The sequence below is a fragment of the Arvicanthis niloticus genome, chromosome 15 (genome assembly GCF_011762505.2).
Source record: "Arvicanthis niloticus isolate mArvNil1 chromosome 15, mArvNil1.pat.X, whole genome shotgun sequence".
Classification (NCBI taxonomy): domain Eukaryota; kingdom Metazoa; phylum Chordata; class Mammalia; order Rodentia; family Muridae; genus Arvicanthis; species Arvicanthis niloticus.
Genome location: NC_047672.1, coordinates 73,323,483 through 73,343,368, shown reverse-complemented (window position 1 = coordinate 73,343,368; position 19,886 = coordinate 73,323,483). Strand labels below are relative to the sequence as shown.

At 40.4% G+C, this 19,886-nt stretch overlaps 1 protein-coding gene across 5 annotated transcripts in view; it reads right to left on the bottom strand.

Moving 5' to 3' along the window:
- Reln (reelin) overlaps nt 1-19,886 on the bottom strand; it is a 438,704-nt gene that overhangs the window by 37,967 nt on the left and 380,851 nt on the right. For all 5 annotated transcript variants that reach the window (XM_076913169.1, XM_076913171.1, XM_076913172.1 and 2 more), the window contains exons 45-49: nt 18,946-19,195; nt 14,221-14,389; nt 4,353-4,493; nt 3,011-3,188; nt 841-1,034 (exon numbers count right to left, since the gene is read on the bottom strand). In XM_076913169.1, coding sequence (XP_076769284.1) covers nt 841-1,034; nt 3,011-3,188; nt 4,353-4,493; nt 14,221-14,389; nt 18,946-19,195 — 932 coding nt within the window. The remainder of the gene's footprint in view (nt 1-840; nt 1,035-3,010; nt 3,189-4,352; nt 4,494-14,220; nt 14,390-18,945; nt 19,196-19,886) is intronic.

The window sequence follows — 19,886 nt, the reverse complement described above, 5'->3', positions numbered from 1 at the left end:
AGTTCAAGAGAACTCACCCTACCTCTGGGTCTTATAATCCTCTGCCCCATCTTCTCCACAGATTGCTGAGCCTTGAGGGGAGGAGGGTAACTCCTGATTCAATATTCTTCTTTTATTTCATTTTCCTTTCCTTTTTCCTTCTGTTGTTGAGATGGGGGTCTCACTATGTTGTCCAATACATGCTCTCTCATGATCCTTCAAACTCAGTCTCAGAGTTACTCAGAGTTACTGAGACCTCAGAGGGTACCACCTCATCTGGCCCCTTCTGACTTTGCTAAATGGCTATAACAACTGCTTTTCCAACACATTTAGAGATTCATAAATGATGGTTGTTTAGGGTTTTAAAAGAATTTAATGTGTCCTAGGCATTTTAAGGATATTCTCTATCTTACTGTTTTCTTGTGTATACTGAGCAGATACTTTGTAAACAAATGTTTGTGTTTCTCCAAATATTTTTGAAATTATCATACACTCAGCCTCCATAGTCTTTTTTTTCTTTCTTTCTCTTTTTTGCACTAAGCTTATTTACTGTTGGCATTATGATCTAGCAACTAATCTTACTCTGGAATGTGAAAGTTAATTGTTCTTAAAAATAAACTCTGATTAGTGATTGTGTAGCTTAGAAAGCTCTCCCTGCTTCTTTCTGTCTCAGAGTTGTCCTTTACTCATGAGTAAGCTGTAGTCCCCCACCTCAGTCCCTGAAGACTGGTTACTAGTATCCTAACTAAGCATTTTGACTGGTTACTAGTAGCCTTACTAAGCATTTTGACTGGTTACTAGTAGCCTTACTAAGCACTTTTTCTCAACATCCTAGTTATTGGAGCCAGAAGAGACACAGACCCAGGTTTACTGTACTGGTCATAGAAAATCTCCATCAGCAAGTTCCAGGTGATGCCTCCATTGACAGAGTACTCCAGCAGGACTCCCTGGTTACGGTTGCTAGGTGTAATGAGGCATCCATACATGAAGTAAAACTGGATAAACTCAGCATTGGTGAGGTTCAGATCCACAGTAACTAACAATCGGCTACAACCCTAAGGAAAAGAAACAGAATAAGGAAGGAGCATCAATAAGCAATCTTGATTTCAGACCCTACAGATTAGAGCTTCTCTCTTTCTCTCTTTTAAATATCATTATTGTGATTAGAGGTTCACAGCATTGTTGCCATCTCTCTTACATTACCTCTCTGATTGTTCTACTATCGCTTACACTAGCTTCTAGCGTGATACTCAGCTCATGTTTGCTGAACTTCCAATTTTCAGTGTTTGAGACTTATTAATATCAGTCTCGTATTATATTATGTCATATATTCTAAGGAGGTTCCATATGTGTGTGTGTGTAGTAAGCAAAGTAAAAGTTAGAATTAAAGTAAGTGTGCAAAGTTTTTATTAATGTATTTTCAACTATTAGCATTTTCTAAAAAGCACCAGTTATTAATGAAGTAATATTTTGACCTAACTATTTTATTTACATCTCTGTGTATAAGTGTTGGAACTGTTGTTACTGACAGTTGTGAGCCACCACGTGGGTGCTGGGAATCAAACCCAGGTCCTCTGGAAGCATAGCAAATGCTCTCAACCCCTGAGCAATCCCTCTAGCCCTCAGAAATAACTATTTTAAATAAAATATTAAAAATAACTACAACTGAAATACTTATATGATTGAATTATAACGAGAGTTGCAATGCCCTTTAAAATGTTTTAAAATTTATTTATTTAAATGAGTGTGGTTGTTTTGTGTGAGTGCACATGGGGGCACGAGTTTACGTTTTCACACATGTGCATGTTCACATGTGTTCACATGCAGGTAGAGGTCAGAGGTTAATGTTGGGTGTCTTTCTTTATCACACCCCACATTATGTTTTTTTAACAGTCTCTCACTGAGCATGGAGTTTACAGATTGGCTAGACTTGCTGGCCAATGAGCCCTGGAGATCTGGCTGTTTCTAATTTCTACCCCCAACCCACAACTACACTCTGAACTAGGGTTACATAGGCCTTAATTTTACATGCATATTGGGGATCTAAGTCTTTATGCATACAGGTACTTACTGACTGGGGTATCTCTCCCCAGCACCAAATGCCATTTATTTAAATATTCATAGCTAACTTATGTCATTTATATTAATTATCAATTAATATTAATAATTAGGTGTTTGTTAGTTGAACATTTGTGGACATCTGGGCCACTCCCACTTCTACCTGAGCTAGAGTATCTTGAATATACGTTCTTGGTGTTGTCAATTATAAAAAAGTCATTATGATAATATATACTTTGCTACTCCTTGGTAGAATACTGGATATAAATAATATACGATTATTTCTTTGGCACCAATATAAACTGTGCGATAGAGTACAGTTTAAAAAAAGGGGCTGAGTGTAAATTGATTATTTTTTTTATTACTTTGCCTATCTAATCATGATACTAGAGATATTATGCTTTCAAAAAGGTAAAATTTAGCAGCAAAATAGAATGATTATAATTCTTTTTCAAAGGAAAACTTTCCAATATTGCTTCTGCCACACACAATATGCTCAAATACAAATGTTCAGTAATTACTGATAAGTTATTCTTCCTGGAATGATTTATAAAAGTTGTTAATACATTCGAGAAACACTGAAGTTCATTCCCCAGATTTTTACTCTTTTATCCCAAATGTGTAGTGAGCTCAAGAATTTTCAATTATGGTTTGATCAAGATGGAAACCCCCTTATTTCCAACACATACACTGTATAGGTCCCCTTTCTCAGGATGGAAATCTATGTAAGTCCTTTAAAATGTGTTCTTAAATATTCCCTGTGCTGAACCAAGCTGAGTCTTCAAGTGTTTGGTAGAAAAATACTGGAAATGCTCAGTGCAGCCTGATTTGTGTAAAGTTGAAAATTCAGATTGTGACCAGGCATTAAGGATAACTGCATCTTGATTGGCTGATTAAACTTTAAAAGGGACCCATGGGACTTAGGGGGAGCTTAGAGGGTGGAGAAAAGAGAAACCATTAGCCCAGTTCTTACCCCACTGAAATGGAGAGCCAGGCCCGAAGCCACAGCCCCACACACAGTACTCAACTTCCCTCCGTTCACAGTCAGCCAGTTCTGGTTGGAAGGAGCACGATTAAAGTTGTCTTTGAGCTGGGTCGGAAGGGAGGTCTCAGGCTCATCACAGTACAGGCCTCCCCACTGCTCATCACAGCTGGGTGTGGAACAAGAGAAAGGCAGAGTCAACATCAGAGAAAGCCTGAGTATCCCCACATTCTGGGGTCATGAAAGGTTACTGCTCTTCAGAGTTGCAGAGCTTTGCTAAGGATCACCAGGTTTCCTTAACAATACTGGAGGTTGAATTAACCTCCTCTGCGCTTTCCTAAAGTAGTATCTAGTGGTTTCAGGCTGACTTAAACAATGTACTGAAGTCCTGACTCATGGGAACAAGGGATAGCCTATAGGACTACAGCTGCCCAACCACACTCCTGAGGGATAATAATATATGGATTTGGTCTCTTTCACAGAAGCTTCCAGTGATTTAAGAACCAAGTGTCTGTGTGCTGAACAGCAGCCATGCCTTGGATAAGCACTGTCATCCCAACAGAGTTCTCAGCTCTCTGTTCAGGGAGGCTACCCAGGGCTCTTCAGAGTTACCCTGGATATGGGATGCAATCATTGATCAAGGGTCAGATTTTCCATGTCTATAGGTTAGTGGAGAAGATAATATGCATTTTTTTTCTATTAGTGTCTATACACTCAATCAAACAGCATGATTTTAGAAAAAGAAGCATAAAAGGCTGTAGTGCACGTGTGTGCACATGTGTATACGTGTGTCCATGTGTGTGTATGTGTATGCATACATATCTATCCAAATGCTTAAAACATAGATTCTCCCAAAGTTGCTAAAGATCTATAAAGAATGCTACAGAGGGTTTTCTGTGAAATATGCCTCATAAATTGATCAGATATGTTTATGCTTTATTATACAAGCAGCACGAGAGTTAACTAAACCTCAACAAATGCATGCACTCCCTTCTACACTGACTTAATATATTATTTTTGGTGAGAATCTATTGAACTCCTCAAATCTTTCTATCATTTTTTTCAAGGCTCAAATGTATCACAGAAACAAAAGAAAAGAACGATGAATACTGTCAATTATAGTTGAGCTTTCTCTTGACAATGTAGCTGTCATTCAGGTGCTAATCAGTAAAGGAAAGTTAGTTACAGTGGCCATCAGTTCCACTGTTAGCTCAGTATTGTAATCAGAAAAATGCAAAAGCTAGTTACTTGGGGAGTGATGACAAAACCAGTTCTAGAAATCCCCCAATGGAATAAGCCAAGATATTTAGACATAAGAAATATTCCAACTTACACGCAGCTTCCCTGAACGCATCTCCCGTGGCCGCTGCACATGTCTAGGCAACCATCCCCAATATAGACGTTATCTATTGCCCAGGTCTGCTGCTTGTCAAAAGGCGCTGGCTGATGCCAGCGGAAACGAGTAGCTTGAGACCTTGGAAGAAGAGATTTACAATGAAGAAAATGTATTCTAGTAAGCCTGAAGAGGGCAACACAAAGGCACACATTCCCAGTCCTATTTTCAAAAGAACATTCATTATTGCAACAGCCCAGGCAAACCTCTAGTTAACAGTACTAAGCCAAATAAATAAATTCAGTGTGCACTTTGCCCCCGGGATCTTGCTGGGTCTTGTAAAGAAGACTACATCATAGGCTAATCCTATAAACAGAAGCCTTAGGGGAACAATGAAAGTCTGAGTTTTGCATGGAAGCCATTGTATAGAGACATAAGGGCTGTGAACTGGGAGAAGGATGTGTGTCCTTGAGCAGATGTAACCCTTCTGCCTCTAACTTAGAACAGAATGTGAGCTGGGTTTTATGCTCTTCCCTTTTTCTCGAGGGCAAGATACTTTTGTGCGGTGACACAGGCATCCACCTCACTCAGCATCCAGGAACAGTTCTAATGGAAGCCTTAGGAACAGGACAAACATAAAACAAAAAGATCAATGGAACCCTAAATAATTTTACATGGAGAAGAGGGGGTAAGAAATAAAGCCAGGCTTATTTTATGAAATAAATACATGTAAAGCCAGAAGTTCTCCATTCCAGAAGCAGCAATGCTTCTTCACAGTTTGGGAGAACATCTTGTTCAGCAAACAAACCATTAGCCACTAGATGGCAGTAAAACCCAAACAATACCGGGGCCTTGTGCAACCATTCAAAACTTGTAGAGAAGTAAGCTGTGGTTACTGAACCATGCATACTTTATACTAAAAGACCTAATATTTTGATCGGGGAATATGTGTTTCAGGAAGGGGAAAAAGGATGAAATCACAGCAACTGTCTTACATTTTCTAATCAAAGATACGTACATAAAATTTTGTCAATAATTCAAAAAGAACAGCCTAGAACTAAGATTTTCATTCTGGAAAACAGCCCAGTCCTGTTTGTGTCCTGAGCATCTTTGCATAAGCTGACTTCTCACAGTCCTTGCTCTCCAGATCCCACACTAGCAGAGGTGTCTCCTCGATCCTTGAGGTTTTTAGAGCACATGGAACTCGTTCCTACCTTTCTGTACTTGTGTTTTCCCCTCAAGAGGAGTGCGCTCTCTCTGCTTGTTCTACTGCTATGTATTCTTTAGGATCTCACAGAAAACGTCAGTCCTTAAAGAGACATTTTCTTTCTGACCCTTTTAAAAATGGCATTTGTTTCATATTATTCAGACCTACGGCAATCTGCTCGTATGTGGTGTATTACACAGTTTAGCATGCATGTGCATATATTTCAAGGCGACACAGTTCCTTCATGGCACATTAGGTCTTAAGGCAGCATGTGGGGCAGCTTCCTTTTGACTCAACTCTGAGTGGTGCTCTACAGGGGCAGGGAGTTGATATTCAGGGGCCACGGTGCAGGGAACAAGGCTGTATTGATGCTTGCCCCTCCCAGTGCTGTGCATCTCAGCTGCTCTGCTCTTATAAATGACTGAGTTTATTACTCTTCTGTTTCTATACAGCATCATCTTGTAACACAGTGGAGCACCACATTCTCGTAGCTCATAACCATCCATTCTGATATGTAGCCAGCCTGCACATAATTTATTCTGTCTTTTGATTTTATTATAAATTTTCTGAAAGGCAAGGAATATTATCTTGTGTCCTCAGTGCTTATTGATAATAATAAGTAATAAGCTTTCCCTGTCCCCCAATACCACACACACATGTTTACTAAAGCCCATGTCACCTTATAAAATGTCCATTTTTGAAGCAGTTGCTTTTATTAATTATTCTTTCTTTTCATTGATTCACTGTCTGTGGTACGTATAAATGGGGATTTCATAAATATCTACTGCAAGAATATTAAGTTGACAGCAATAAAGATTCCCAGAAAAAGCAAATAAAAGACATCATGCAGGTGGCTGAGGGAAAAGCTGGGGTCATCGGTGGAGGGACAGTAATTTGATGGCTGCTGGAGAAGGCTGGAGAGGTGGCACGGGCTGCCTAGCAGGTGGTGGCTTTTTGATGACTAGTTTTGTTCAGTCACAGTCTGGGCAGCCTCTGAACAGAAAGACTGAACAGGAGATTTAAGAGCCAGATGAATTGCTGGAGGTGACGGCTTTTGTGGAGACTTCCAACCCGGCCCCTTTTCAGTCCATGCCTCTCTCTCAAGCTCCACAGAAAAGGAATCAGTAGGAGACCATGTGAAGATTAAATGACAGTGGAATTGGCCAATGGGTCTAAAGAGAAGCAAGGGCTCTAATTTGTACTCTGGCACCAGTGAGCTCTACGTTCTCAGTGAGCAAGTGAATGTTTCGACACATAAGGATGTCAGATATGACAATTTCTGAGCCCCTATTGAAATGCAATGGTTTTCTACTCTTAGGAATAGCAATATTTGGTAGTCACATACTCATAGACAAATAAATCATCCATTATTGTTTTATAAGAAGAAGAAGCACTTTCATTAAAGGGAAAAAGTGCAATATTGATTCAGAGGGAGAATATGGAAGTTGAATTCAACCTCTAAGCCTTTCCAATGAAGCAACTTATCCCCAGCCCTGCCTGGCCTCTCTGTGAGAGGGGCCAAATCACTTAGATCTACATGCTGACACTTTCACATCTGCAAAGCTCAGAAAATGCTGCTTCCTGACTCACAAGGGTGTTGTGAAAATTAATTACTTGTTCATGTTTACCAAGACCTATGAGTGCTTTGGCGTCTCCCTCGGCAGGTGTCATTGCTTATCCCGAAGGTCCCGCATCTAATGATGGTCGCTACCAGCTGCTGCTTCTCCAAGTTGGAGGAAAAAGGGCCCCAGAGCAAATTTCTTACTTTCACATACCCTTGAAATCTCTCCTTTTGATTATTTTCTAAGTTTATACCACTTCCTCTCCATCAGCACATTGGAGGTGCTTCAAAAGTACATATTAGTAAATATCAATTGCTGAGCATTAGTATGTTACGGGAAACACTGTGCACCTCCCCGGGATGTGGCCATACCTTCTGACAGGTTTAGTAAGTATTTCATGCTTTTAGATTCTGCAGAATGACTCCATTTACCCTGGAAGACTTGGCTGCCATTGTTATGATGGGACGAATTCCTTTGAAAGAAACCACAGCTAATATCTCAGTCTTTCTAATCTTACTTGACATTACATTTACCCTCAAAGAGATACCTAAATACTAAAGCTAACTCTTAATCTGATGATGAAGATGGCGAGGCCCAGTGCCTTAGTCATACACTGATTCACTAACAAACCAGGGTGACAAGGCAAAGATCACTTGACTTATACTAGGTATTGGTATATATGTAAATAACTATATAGTTATGAGTGTATGATATACATATATATATACATATATATGTATATATGTATATATATATATGTATATATCACACATATACACACACACATACACAACACACACAGGATATACAGTGTTTATCCATCCTCAAGGATTACTTTATTACAATTCATAAAAAAAAAAGTTAGCAAAAAGAGCAACTCATAAAAAAAAAAAAAAAACCAATCAGTTAGCAAAAGGAGCATTTACATGAGCTACTCCTCTAGGCTTTTCTTTTCTCTGGAGAGGAGACAAATGGTGACCTTTACTGTATCTTGGTACAGGCCCCTGAGTGGGTGACATGGGGAAAGCAGATAACCTCTTTGTCCAGCTCTGTCTACTAAGAGGAGGAAGAGAGTTTGTTGGGGGGGTTGATCTGCTATGATGGATACAGATGCTTCTGAGACCCCATCAGCAAACATAGGAACGTGGTCTTTAGAGAAGATGAAAACTGAGACAAACAGCTGAAATACTGGGAGTACTGCCAAGCATAGAGTCCTGGACATTAAGACTTTGGAGTATCTCTGTTGGTGCTGAAGAGTATATGTGTGTGTGCAGACGGGAAGTGGTACATTTCAGTATACCCCAGAAGCCACCAAATCTTTCCGCCATCAGCAGGGAGAGGGAGGGCCCCATGACCTGCCTCAGCAAAGGACAATCCTATGCCATGACACTCAGTGAGATGAGATGAGAGCTTAAAGGAGGCCTGAGAGGCTTAAATTAACCTGATTTGTATCCTGAGTTGCAAAAACTTTATGACACTTTGTGAGACCAGGAACTCTGAGTGATGAATACTGAAGAAGTTATAAACAAGAAATTGCCATCTTTAGCTGTGATAATTACATCACAGCTGTCCAAAATGCTCTTCCTGTCTAGTAATGTGCACCGAAATATGTTTAGTGGAAATGCTATGATGTTTTGAATTTGCATCAAAACAGCATGGGGTTAGAGTAAGTGGGGCTACTTACGAATCAGCGTTGGTTGTGCGGGGACTGAGTACACGGGGTCTCTTTAACTTAGTATATTTGCTTTTTAAATAAATAAAAATATAAGGCAACAAAAATCCTTTAAAAGCACCGGGAATTTTAATTTCAGAATTCAAAAAATGTAGCTCTCATCTCTAAGCAACATAACTTTAAAAACTTATGCTAAATATCACAGAAAACAATAATAAAAGCTGTAATATTCCACCCCACTGAGCACCTAATAGGCTGGACTGAATATAAGAGATTTCCTCTAGCTTTCAACTTATCTTTTCAATGGAGGATGACTTATACTTAGCTGTGAAAGCAAATTCAATAATTCACATGTATGCACAAGACCAGTCAAACATCAAATTCTCTGATATAAACTTGGTAATAAATTGGTAGTCCATACGGCTCAGAGGCAGCTGAATCTATTTTGCAGAACACATAGACATGGTTTTAACCTGTTTAACATGAGTGCCAATATAGCAACATATTCAGTGTGGGGGATTCAGTGGTACTATGGCTTATACAAAATTACTATGTTTTGTGGACCCAAAATACCAACAAACCATAGTAGTGATGCTCAAAGTGTCAAACAACACAGAAGAAGATACCCTGAGACATTAGTCCAGGATTTCTCCGGCTAGTTTTAACATTTTACATAAACTGTTCAGTCATAAATGTTTGATCAATGAAGCCTCTATAAACATTCTGTTGTGTTGGAATAACAATAGGCAGAGATAAAGAATCTCTGTTTAACAAAATGAACTCCCGGCTCTCGTAGATATTTGAAGATCACGGTCAATGTTACCCTTGCTGGTTTGGTTCTGCTTTCTTTACTCTCAGGTGTATATGGGGATCTCACTGAAAAGCTGCCTTCCCTTTAACTTTTTTTTGCTTTTGCTTTACCACCACCCCTACCCCTCTGCTTCTAGTTTCTCCTTTAACTTCCCACAGACTTTTAATCACTTCCCTTCTGTGGCTAAAGTGCCCGGCTTCCAGCATGTGTGTTGTAGTTAATCTTTAAGGAAGATGGCAGCAGCTGGGTCACTGGGCCTGCAGGAGTGGATCATTTTCACCTTGACTTAAAATAGCTAAGTCTCCCCTGAGCCGTACTGTGGCCACTCCCTTCTGCCCTTCCTCAGTAGATTTGAGTTCCGTGCCCTTCCAGTGACTCCCTGGTTCTCAGCTGACACTTCAAGAAACTATGCCATTTGAACTTACCTGCTATTTTTAAGTCTGGTTGGTAACAAGGAGGAAGGCAGATTTCGACTGGGTGTATGGAATTGATTTTGACATCATCCTGTCTTTCCTTAAGTCTTTTTCAATAACTCATACCATTCTATTCCATTTTGCTAGGACCATGTCTCATAGACAAGCAATAAAGGCACATCACTAACACACTGGTTAAGTCTGTATTAGTTATCTGGCTCTTATCAGGCTCTCAGGCCATATAAACTATTTCTGGTAGCTTTGAAAACTATTCTTTTGAAGACACTAAAAACTGACAAAAAAATCTGAAAAAAAAATTGAAACTTTTTTGTTGTTGTTGACTGTGGCCAATGTCACTGATCTTTTCTTGCATGGCAGTCACATCTCACGTGCAATCACATTAACATGTGACAGCATGTTATTCTGACTCTCCGTTTTCCTGCCTTCTCTCTAAGTCATTTCCACTCAGCTGTTCTCTTCTCGAGAGCAGATACAGCTATAGCATTATGAATAGATTTCCATCTGCAAACCTGGGAGTCTTCCTTTTACATGCAATGGAGAAGTTAGTGGATGTGTGTGCGTGTGTGGGGGCGAAGGCCAGAGAACAACTTTCAGTACCATTCCTTAGGAGTCCTCAAGTCTGCTTTTTTGAGATAGGGTCTCTCATTGGCCTGGAACTGGCTAAGTAGGCTAGAGTGACTGCCCAGTGAATTCACAAATTAAAATCTGCTTGTCTCAGGCCCCACAGTGCTAAGATTACAATTCTGTCATTATGCCTGGCTTCTTTTCCCCAGTTTTGAGGCTCAATCTCATGACTGCACAGCAGGAACCTTTGCCAGGTAAGTTATCTCCCCATCTCCATTTTTATGAATCCTGATCTTTTGCCTTGCTTCAACACTTTTTGTAAGTAAACCTGACTCCACTAATGACCTCCTTCCAAACTTTACTGCTTTAAACAGTAACTCTGAGGTGCATGCCCATGTGTCTCCATCTGGTTCACTTGCATCATTTGGTTTAGAATGTTCTTCTCTTTATCCATTGAATTCTTCAAAGCCAGGACACATCTCTACACAAAACTCCCTCTGATTCTGATCTTCAATACAAACTCTTAGTTTTCAATATTGGTGGCACTTCTAGACTGTTCCCCCAGCAAAGTGTTAAGTTATAAATAGTTATTTTCTGTTTCTTCAATAGGTTATATCCTTTGCAGAGAAGGAAGTTAACAGTGTTATGCCATTATTTTGGGCTCACTCCTTGATGCTGCACTAATGCTTTTCACTCATTTTAATTTTATGGATGGGTTTCCAGAAGAACTAACTCAACCAAGGCCAGGAATGAAGATAAAAAACTATGCCAAGTTCTTAGGTTTTTACCACAGTAGTAGTGCCTGGAGTGGAGTATAATATATCTTGTGTTTAGTCTCAGGATTCCTTCTCAGAGAGAAACACCTGAGTCCATTTGATGTTGCCTGCCTGAGAGAGAGCAGTAGTCATCTTCAACACTGCTCTTTCCCTCCACGTACAATGTCCTCTTCATCGTCAGGGTCTCCAGCTGCACAGTTTTCATTTCTTTTTATGTTCATTGAGAACACACTACCAGTCTCTGTCTGTCTGTTTGTCTGTCTGTCTGTCTGTCTGTCTGTCTGTCTGTGTATCTCTCTCGGAAAGTTTTTACTCTTACCCTTTCCCATTGGCTGTCCAGTTAGAATAAGCTTCTCTGAATTTGATGCTCACTAACCACACCTTATTCCTGAACACTTTAATGAACTTGTAAGCATTCCTATAACCCTGCTCTTTATGGTTTGATACCCTCTACGATCTCACTTTTTTTCCTTTCTTCTGTTTCTGAACTCAGACACACCAACTTCCTGATACCACAGTGTACAACCCTTGCCTGGACGCCTCTGCTCTTACTCTTTACCCGGTTCACCTTTAGATCATACCAAAGTTAGTCCTTTCTCACGAAAGCATTCTCTGGCCTTCCTGACCAAGTCATATTTCCTTGAGATATCCAATCTTAGCATATCATATTCCAGTATTCCATCACACCACAGCTAAATTGTAATGTTAGCTCTGAGTGCCAGTGATCTTGGGGGAATACCTCTGCCTTCTACTGAACTAAAAGACCTTTGAGATAGGGTTAACCCCAGCACATACTAAAGCCTAGGAAACAATTACTTAAAAGTATTTTTTTAATATATTACTGAATGGGTAAGCAACTGCTACTGGTTACAGTCAGCTATTTCAGCTTAATAAAATGTTTCACAACACTGTGTGGGCAATCATCTTCTACTTAATCCTGTTACCAACAGGAAGTAGATGCTCCACAGCCGTTATCATAAGCTAGTTGAAACGCTCCAATCATCTTGTGCTCAGAGCCACTCCTAACACATACTTAGCATGCATTTGTAAGCTGTCAATACCATATTTATTTATAGAAAAACACCTAAAAACTGAAATAGCAACTCCAGGATAGAGCTACAAATTTAGGCTTGAGAGACCGCATAGACTCTTCAGCACAGTCTCAAACTTCTAAAGCAGTCAGTTAGATTAACGTCTTGTCTTGTCTGTGTGCCTGCCTGCTTGTCTGCCGACCAACCTATCTGTGTGAGGATCAAAGTAAGGGCCTCATGCACAGTAAGCACAGGGGTTCTACCACTGAAAGTTTAACTTAAAACAAGGAAAAACACATTTAAAACATCACCAGACTGAGAACAGAGGGAGGAGAGCCTCATTTATGTACATTTCTTTCTGAATTACTCAGAGGGGTATGTTGTACGGCAGAGTCACCTGTAAGACCATTCCGCAACATGAGCCTTGAGGATAATATAGTAAATAAGCTGTATCTTCAATATGGTAACAGGGGGAAATGGATGCTTATCACAGGGTTTTCATATATCTTTGGAAAGGGTCAAAATTCTTGTATGTGCAAGAGACAATTAAAACATTGATTAAAATATGAGGAATAATTACTTTTCTTCAGTAGACGTCTCAAGGGTATAATGACTAGCTGAAGTAAATCTTAGAATGCCACTTATTTGCAAAATGCTGCCAAGTTGTCAGGTAATAATTCATAGAACTCATAAAGACTTAAAAAGGGACAGCCTAATGGAGTTTTTTCCCTGTTACTTATTAAGATCACCTTAATAATTCATGTACGACAATACCTTTAATGAGCAACAAAATCTCACGTATCTCATTTAAGCTTGGCAGCTCTGCTCTCAGTTAATATAGTCTCCTGCCTCTGAGCCAGCAATTGTAAAGCAGGCTAGAGGCTGAAACCGCTCCATTTATGATAATTCCAAGAAAAGTTATGTCCTAGATGAATACTTGAGTTTTATGGTCGTCTGCTACGAGGATTTATTTATTCAGTCTTCATTTGTCGGGAGGCAACAGGACAATAATAAGCCCAAACTATAACTGGTTTCTTACTCTATGCTGGTCGCTTTGGTCTGTGAATGGCAGCAGCCAATCAGGTTTCCTCAGGGGGAACAGGAGTGTCAATCATGATTTTAAGGCTTTCCTATGCTTTAGATGGTGAAGGAATCATAGAACAGTATTCCCCTGGGAAAAGGTAGTTAGGCACATTCTTCACACAGGAGAGTAAATGCGCACACAATTCAGACTCAGCTTCTTCACTACCATTCCCCGGGTACTTCTCTCAAGCCAAGGCATTTCCCATTGGTGCACTGAGTGAAACACTTACACATGTTTCTTACAGAGGACATTTTCCAGGCAACAGGTTCCAAAGTAATATTCAAAATAAAATTTAAAACGTAGAGGCTGATGTTAGAAAACTGTTACTTGAATATCCATTTATAAGAAACCACTAACCACTATATTGACAGTGATTTAAATGGCAGAAAAATAGATCCCATTTTAGTCTATTTTTGTATACAATGGTCTTGTTTAAATGGCTGGTTCTTTGCACCTCTATATTAGGCTGGAGAAGCTGTTATATTTTGGCCAGCGTTTTCTTGTATAAGCCATTATTCAAAAAAAATCAGCATTAAAAAATCAGAAAAATCCTGGATTTAGAGAAAAACAGAACTTCACCATAAATATTGACTTGCACTTTCCCTATTAAGTCAGCCTTAGTTTATACAAAAATAAGTATCATGCATCTCATTCCAACTTTGTCCTACTAGAACCTGACATAGCAAAGCTGATCACATTGGAGTGATACATGCAAAAGCAGCAATACCTGGTGTAGGAAGGGAGGGGTAGAGTGATTCTGGTCCATTTGTTGAAAGTATCTGACACCAGGATCCGCTGTAGGTGATAACGACTGCACTCAACATTGGAAGGCAGGCAGTCTCTCACCAGTGGGTGCCACGAAAGCCCAAGATCCACTGAGTACTCCAGTTCAATAGCTGAAACAGGAAGTAGTAGTCTCAATATAAGCACATGTCTGCAGACCCAGGAGCCACAGTAACTTACTGTGTGCACATAGGTTTTAACTGTAATGAAATAGTTTTACTTTTCCCCTATGTTTATATTTCTGACTTTGAACTATTTCCAGTTTTGTTTTTCCCTCTGTAAATTATTGCTATCTGTCCATCTGTCCATCTGCCCATCCATGCATATATGTATCTATCCATCCATCCATCCATTATCCATCCATCTAGCCATTTACCCATCCACCAATCCATCCATCTATCATCCATCCAACCATACATCATCCATACATCTATCCATCATCCATCTATCTATCCATCATCCATCCATCTATCCATCCATCCAATCATCCATCATCCATCCATCTATCCATCATCCATCCATCCATCCATCCATCCATCATCCATCCATCCGTCTGGAAATGGGGTCTCTCACAGAGTTCTAACTGTCCTGGAATTCACTATATAGACCAGGCTGACCTTGAACTCACAGAGATCTAAGTGCTGAGCATGCACCACAATGCCTGGCCATTTTTTGCTAATTTTATAAATAACACTGAACTACAACTCCTTTTAAGAAGTTATGATCAAGTGAGATAAATTTACTTTCCCTGAATCACTCATTATAACGAGAACCTTTTAGAACAATTACAGCAAAGTCATTATGGTCTCAGATACTGCCACAACTGTTAAGAGCAGCAATTGTTATAATACAGACACTAAGCTTCAGTCTGCTCCCTCACACCCCTCACCCCTCCTCCTCCCAATGAAGCCCCTCTCCTCAGCAAGACTCCTTAACGTCATGTCATTTTTACCCATAATAAATTTAATGATTTCTTTTTAAATAGTTAAAAGTTTGGAGCAGTATTTTAAAAGTTTTAAGACAGAATGACTTTTATTCGTGTGAGTGTTTGTGTGTATGTCTGTGTGTTTGGATGGGTATCCATAGAGAGTATCTGGCCAGAGGTACAGGCAGTTGTGAGCCACCTAGTGTGGGTGTTGGGGATCAAACCGCACTCCTCTATAAGAATAACAAATGCTCTTAACCGCTAAGCCATCTCTCTAGCCACAGTCTTTTACGTTTTGACCATCTTACAAAACTTCTGGCCAATTGTGCCAATTTTACTCTTGTTATAAAAGACACTTCTTAGAAACCACGCAGCTCTTTCTCTTATACATTTCACCCTACTATGGAAAGGAATAGACTGAGGAATCATAGAAGCATGGAGAGATGGCAGGAAGTCATGGTTGGGGTTTGTGTGAGAGCAGTCAGACTGTGGATCTCCAGAAAACGAAGTCTTTCTCTTCCTTTTCTTCCTCTAAACATTCGGCCTCTCTCCGCCTCCACTGCTCTTTCTTATTTTTTAAATTTATTCTTCTCTCATATATTACCTTCTGACCACAGCTTCCCTTCTCTCCTCCCCGCACCTCCTCCACCTCCCAGACCCACTTTTCCTCCATTGCTTTCTCTGGCTGCTGAATGCTTTGTAAATGCCCCAGTTCCCACCACCCTATTAAGTGTTTCTCAAAGTCATGGCTTTTGGTCTTGACTGCACACTGAATGCCCCCTGGAAACCTTGAGAAACTCTTGGTGCTTGGGGTTCATGACCAGAGACTCTTCTCCAAATCTTCTGGACCTAGGCTATGGGGCTGGCAGCTCTGAGAGCATCCCTTAGAGATACTGCATGGCCAGCATGAGGCCACATGCAGCATTAAGCTTTCTAGGTATGAGCAATGGCTCAGCCTTCATTGTATGTGTCTGCTTCTGGCCTCAGGCATTGTTGATTGCTCTCTGATTCTTTCATTTGAGGATGTTTTTTCAGGTCTTCTATTTTGTTCTCACTCAGACTCCTTGGTTTACCAGGGGAGCTTTGTGCTTTCTTCCTGGCCTCCTAGTCCACACACACATACTAAGGCTGTGACTGTATCTACCAGCTTTGTCTCACTGTTGATTTTATTCATTTGGCTAGTGCTTGCCGAGCCTGACAATGCACAAGATGCTGAAAACATTACAAAGAGCAATTTAGACAGGCCCTTCTCTTCTTTTTAAAGAATTATTTATTTATCTTATATACATGAGTGCTCTATCTGTGTGTACAACTGCATGCCAGAGAGGGCATCAGATCCTAGGATAGAAGGTTATGAGCCACCCTGTGGTTGCTGGGGAACTGAACTCAATTCTCTGAAGAGCAGAGAGTGCTCTCAACCATTGAGCAGTCTTTTTAGCCCCAGATCCTCCTGTTCACAAGGACCAAGAAATCCTGTCACAAGAACTGAGAGGAACACACCACTTCCTTCCATAAATAAACACATTTTCTTAACCACCAAACCTCATTAATGGTGATTTTTTTGACACTAGCTCTCTGGGTTTAAGATTCATTTCCAAGAGTTGAGTCCTCTGGCTTCCCCCACACCTCCATTGGAGATCACTGCTGTACCTTAGTTACTAAGACTCCTTTCTACTTACCGTCTCAGAGCTAAGCTTGCCTAAAACACCATGGTTCCTGTGATGGTTGGCATTCATTGCCAATCTAGACATAATCTAGAATCACCTGGTAAAAGAGGAATTGTCTGCAATAGGTTGGCTTTGGGGGTTGTCTTGATTAAATCAGTTGATAAAGTAAGAACCAGAGAACTTGTGGGCAGTGTCATTCCCTACGCAGGGGCTAGAACTATACAAGAGTGGAGAAATAGAGGTGACCGATCAAACAACCAAGCAAGCATGTATGCATTCATCTTTCTATGCTCTAGGCTATAGTTGCGATGTGATTAACTATCTGATGTTCCTGCTTTGACTTCCCCACAATGATGGGGTGTGACCCAGAACGATAAAATGGAATAAACCTCTTTCTCCCCTAACTTGATGTTTGTCTGGTATTTTATTACAGCAACAGAAATGAAACCAGGATGATACTCCTTTGTACTTGTAGTCTCCTATTTGTGACCTTGTCAAGCACAACATTCTGTGACTGCCTTTGAAGGTCCTTTGAGATTTGTGGCTTCTTTCAGTACTTTATTCATTGTACCTCTCTCAGAAGGTTGTGCCTGCCTGTGGTTAAAGCAAACACTTTTGGCTTATGTGTGCCAAATCTAGCTTTGCTGTTGCTGAATCAACCTTGGGATAGCTTCCTTTGTTATTTTCATTGACTCCTGAAGTTGCTGAAGGATTAGGACTCTGGAATACCAATTACATGTCTGTTTTCAGGGCCAATATGCTTCATTCTCTTGCAGCTTTCCTTAGCCAAGGCATCCTTTATGTAAGCTACTGGCTCAGTGTGGGATGGCTTCTCTGATCTATCTAACCCTTAAAATCCACTCCAGCTGTAAAGGTCCAATGCTGACTTAGCTCATTGTGAAATGTTCTCTAACTCCTTAGATGAGACCACCATTCATCAACGCTCCCTCCTCTGAGTCTGCATTACATCTTGCATAAGCTCTATCCCATAACACATTCTCCTTCTGTCAACTATAACACTAAAGTTTTGAGGCACCTATTCAGACAGAATGTACCTACTGAATATAGAATGTGTACCTTCTGCTTGCCCATCTTTTTCCCACAAGTTTCACCCCCCCACACACACACACACACTGACTAGTGTTAACTGTGATTGAGGTACAAAGAATACTTCTGGAATTCCTCCTAATAAAGTTCAAAATTATAGAAATATGAAAATCTGGTTACAGAGAAACAAAGCTCCTCACATATTCACCCTCTCTTATCTAAGAAAGAACAAGGGCCCATGTTGTCCTAGAAGTGTCCTGTAAGGTGGCACAGGACTGGAATTCCTCAGTAATCCTGAGGGGTCTGTAATTCAGGTAAAGGGTCAAGACTGTACAATGATGGCAGTTTGTATTCTCTTTCTGATTCCACCTCGTGAGAGCTTGGATGACCGGCCTGTGCTACCATGCAATTTACATGGTGCTAGGGAGCAAACTCACGTATGCTAGGCAGGCAGTCTTCTAAGTAAACGACATCCCCAGGTGGAAATCTTACTGATTTAGTTTCTGAAATTCAACTTATCCACAATGTTTTAAAAATACACTTTATTTACAACACAAAGTTGTTGAGAAAAGTTAAACAGTTTCAAGAAGATCCCAAGAACTTAAAATGTACTGTGATCATTTGTGTACATAACACTATCACTTGGGTGTGTGTGTGTGTGTGTGTGTATTCATGTATGTATGTATGTGTTAATATCTGTGCATTTAAGCCAGTGGTGGCACTGAGTATTTTCCTTTATTGCTTCTTGAGGACTGTCACTGAGCTTGAGGCTCACTGATTAATCTAACTGGCTGGCCAGTGAGATGAAGTGATCTCTGCATTCACAGTGCAGAACTATAGGAATATACAGCCATGCTTGGCGTTTTATGTGGGTGATGGGAAGCTGAACTCAGGTTTTCAAGCTTGCCCAGTAAGAACTTTACTAAGCCATCTTCCTAAGCCCCATAACACAGGTTCTGAACAGTCCCACTGCAGAAGTGGTCATGGGCACCCATGCTTCTGTCCCTTTGTCTGGATATGGAATACTTACCATAACAAGAGTCTGTGACTGAGCAGGAGGCAGCAAAATCTATTTGTAGGAATGAGTCCTCATTCACAGCAATGTCTGTAGTGACCACATAACGGGTGCTGGCCTTTTCAATGAAGACCAGGGCATCACCTGTGGAGCCACACACAGGCATCTTGGTGCCCCCCGGGTGAAGCAGCCACTTTCTGCTGTCCAGAGTTGAGAAATCATCTTCTAAGACTGTATTACCAGAGATATTTCCTCCAATAAGAATCTGAAATGCATTTTTAGAACACCCCAGATTTGGGTTTTAAAACACAGAAGAGTTCAGTTGTTTTTGTTTGTTTCTTTTGATCAGTCATCCATCTTGGATCTGGTACCGTACAACTAGCATAATGTTAGGGGGTTTTCAGAATGCTCTTGTTTCTGTGGTCTACTTGCCCATCTGGCAAGGAACTACAGAAAACATCAAAGGGCTGACAAAACCATTCACAGCCATTTGTGGGCCAAATTGTACCATTGGAAAGGACATGTCCCCAAGCTGGGAGAGTAAAATTTGGTTTGCCTATGATTGTTTCTGTGTGAAATTTCTATTTAAGGATGGTCACACCCTGAGGCATTTCAGCTGCAATTTTTTGCATGAACTCTCTACTATTTGTGAACAGGTTCTCTGAGTCCTGTTTGATACACTGTATTATGTATGAAGATCCCTTAGAGCAGTCCAGGAAGATGCTGGGGGAGACTTATTTATTTATTTATTTATTTATTTATTTATTTATTTTGTATCAAAGGCTGGAAAAGAGGATTTGAGAACAATTGCATGCAGCATCAATGCTAATTTGCATGCTTCTCTTTCTGAAGAATTATAACCTTGTATCACGCTTGATAAAGTCCGTCAACACATATGGCATCATCCTCTCTAAACAGGACCTGGGCCTTCTGTTGTGCCACTTATTTTTATAGGC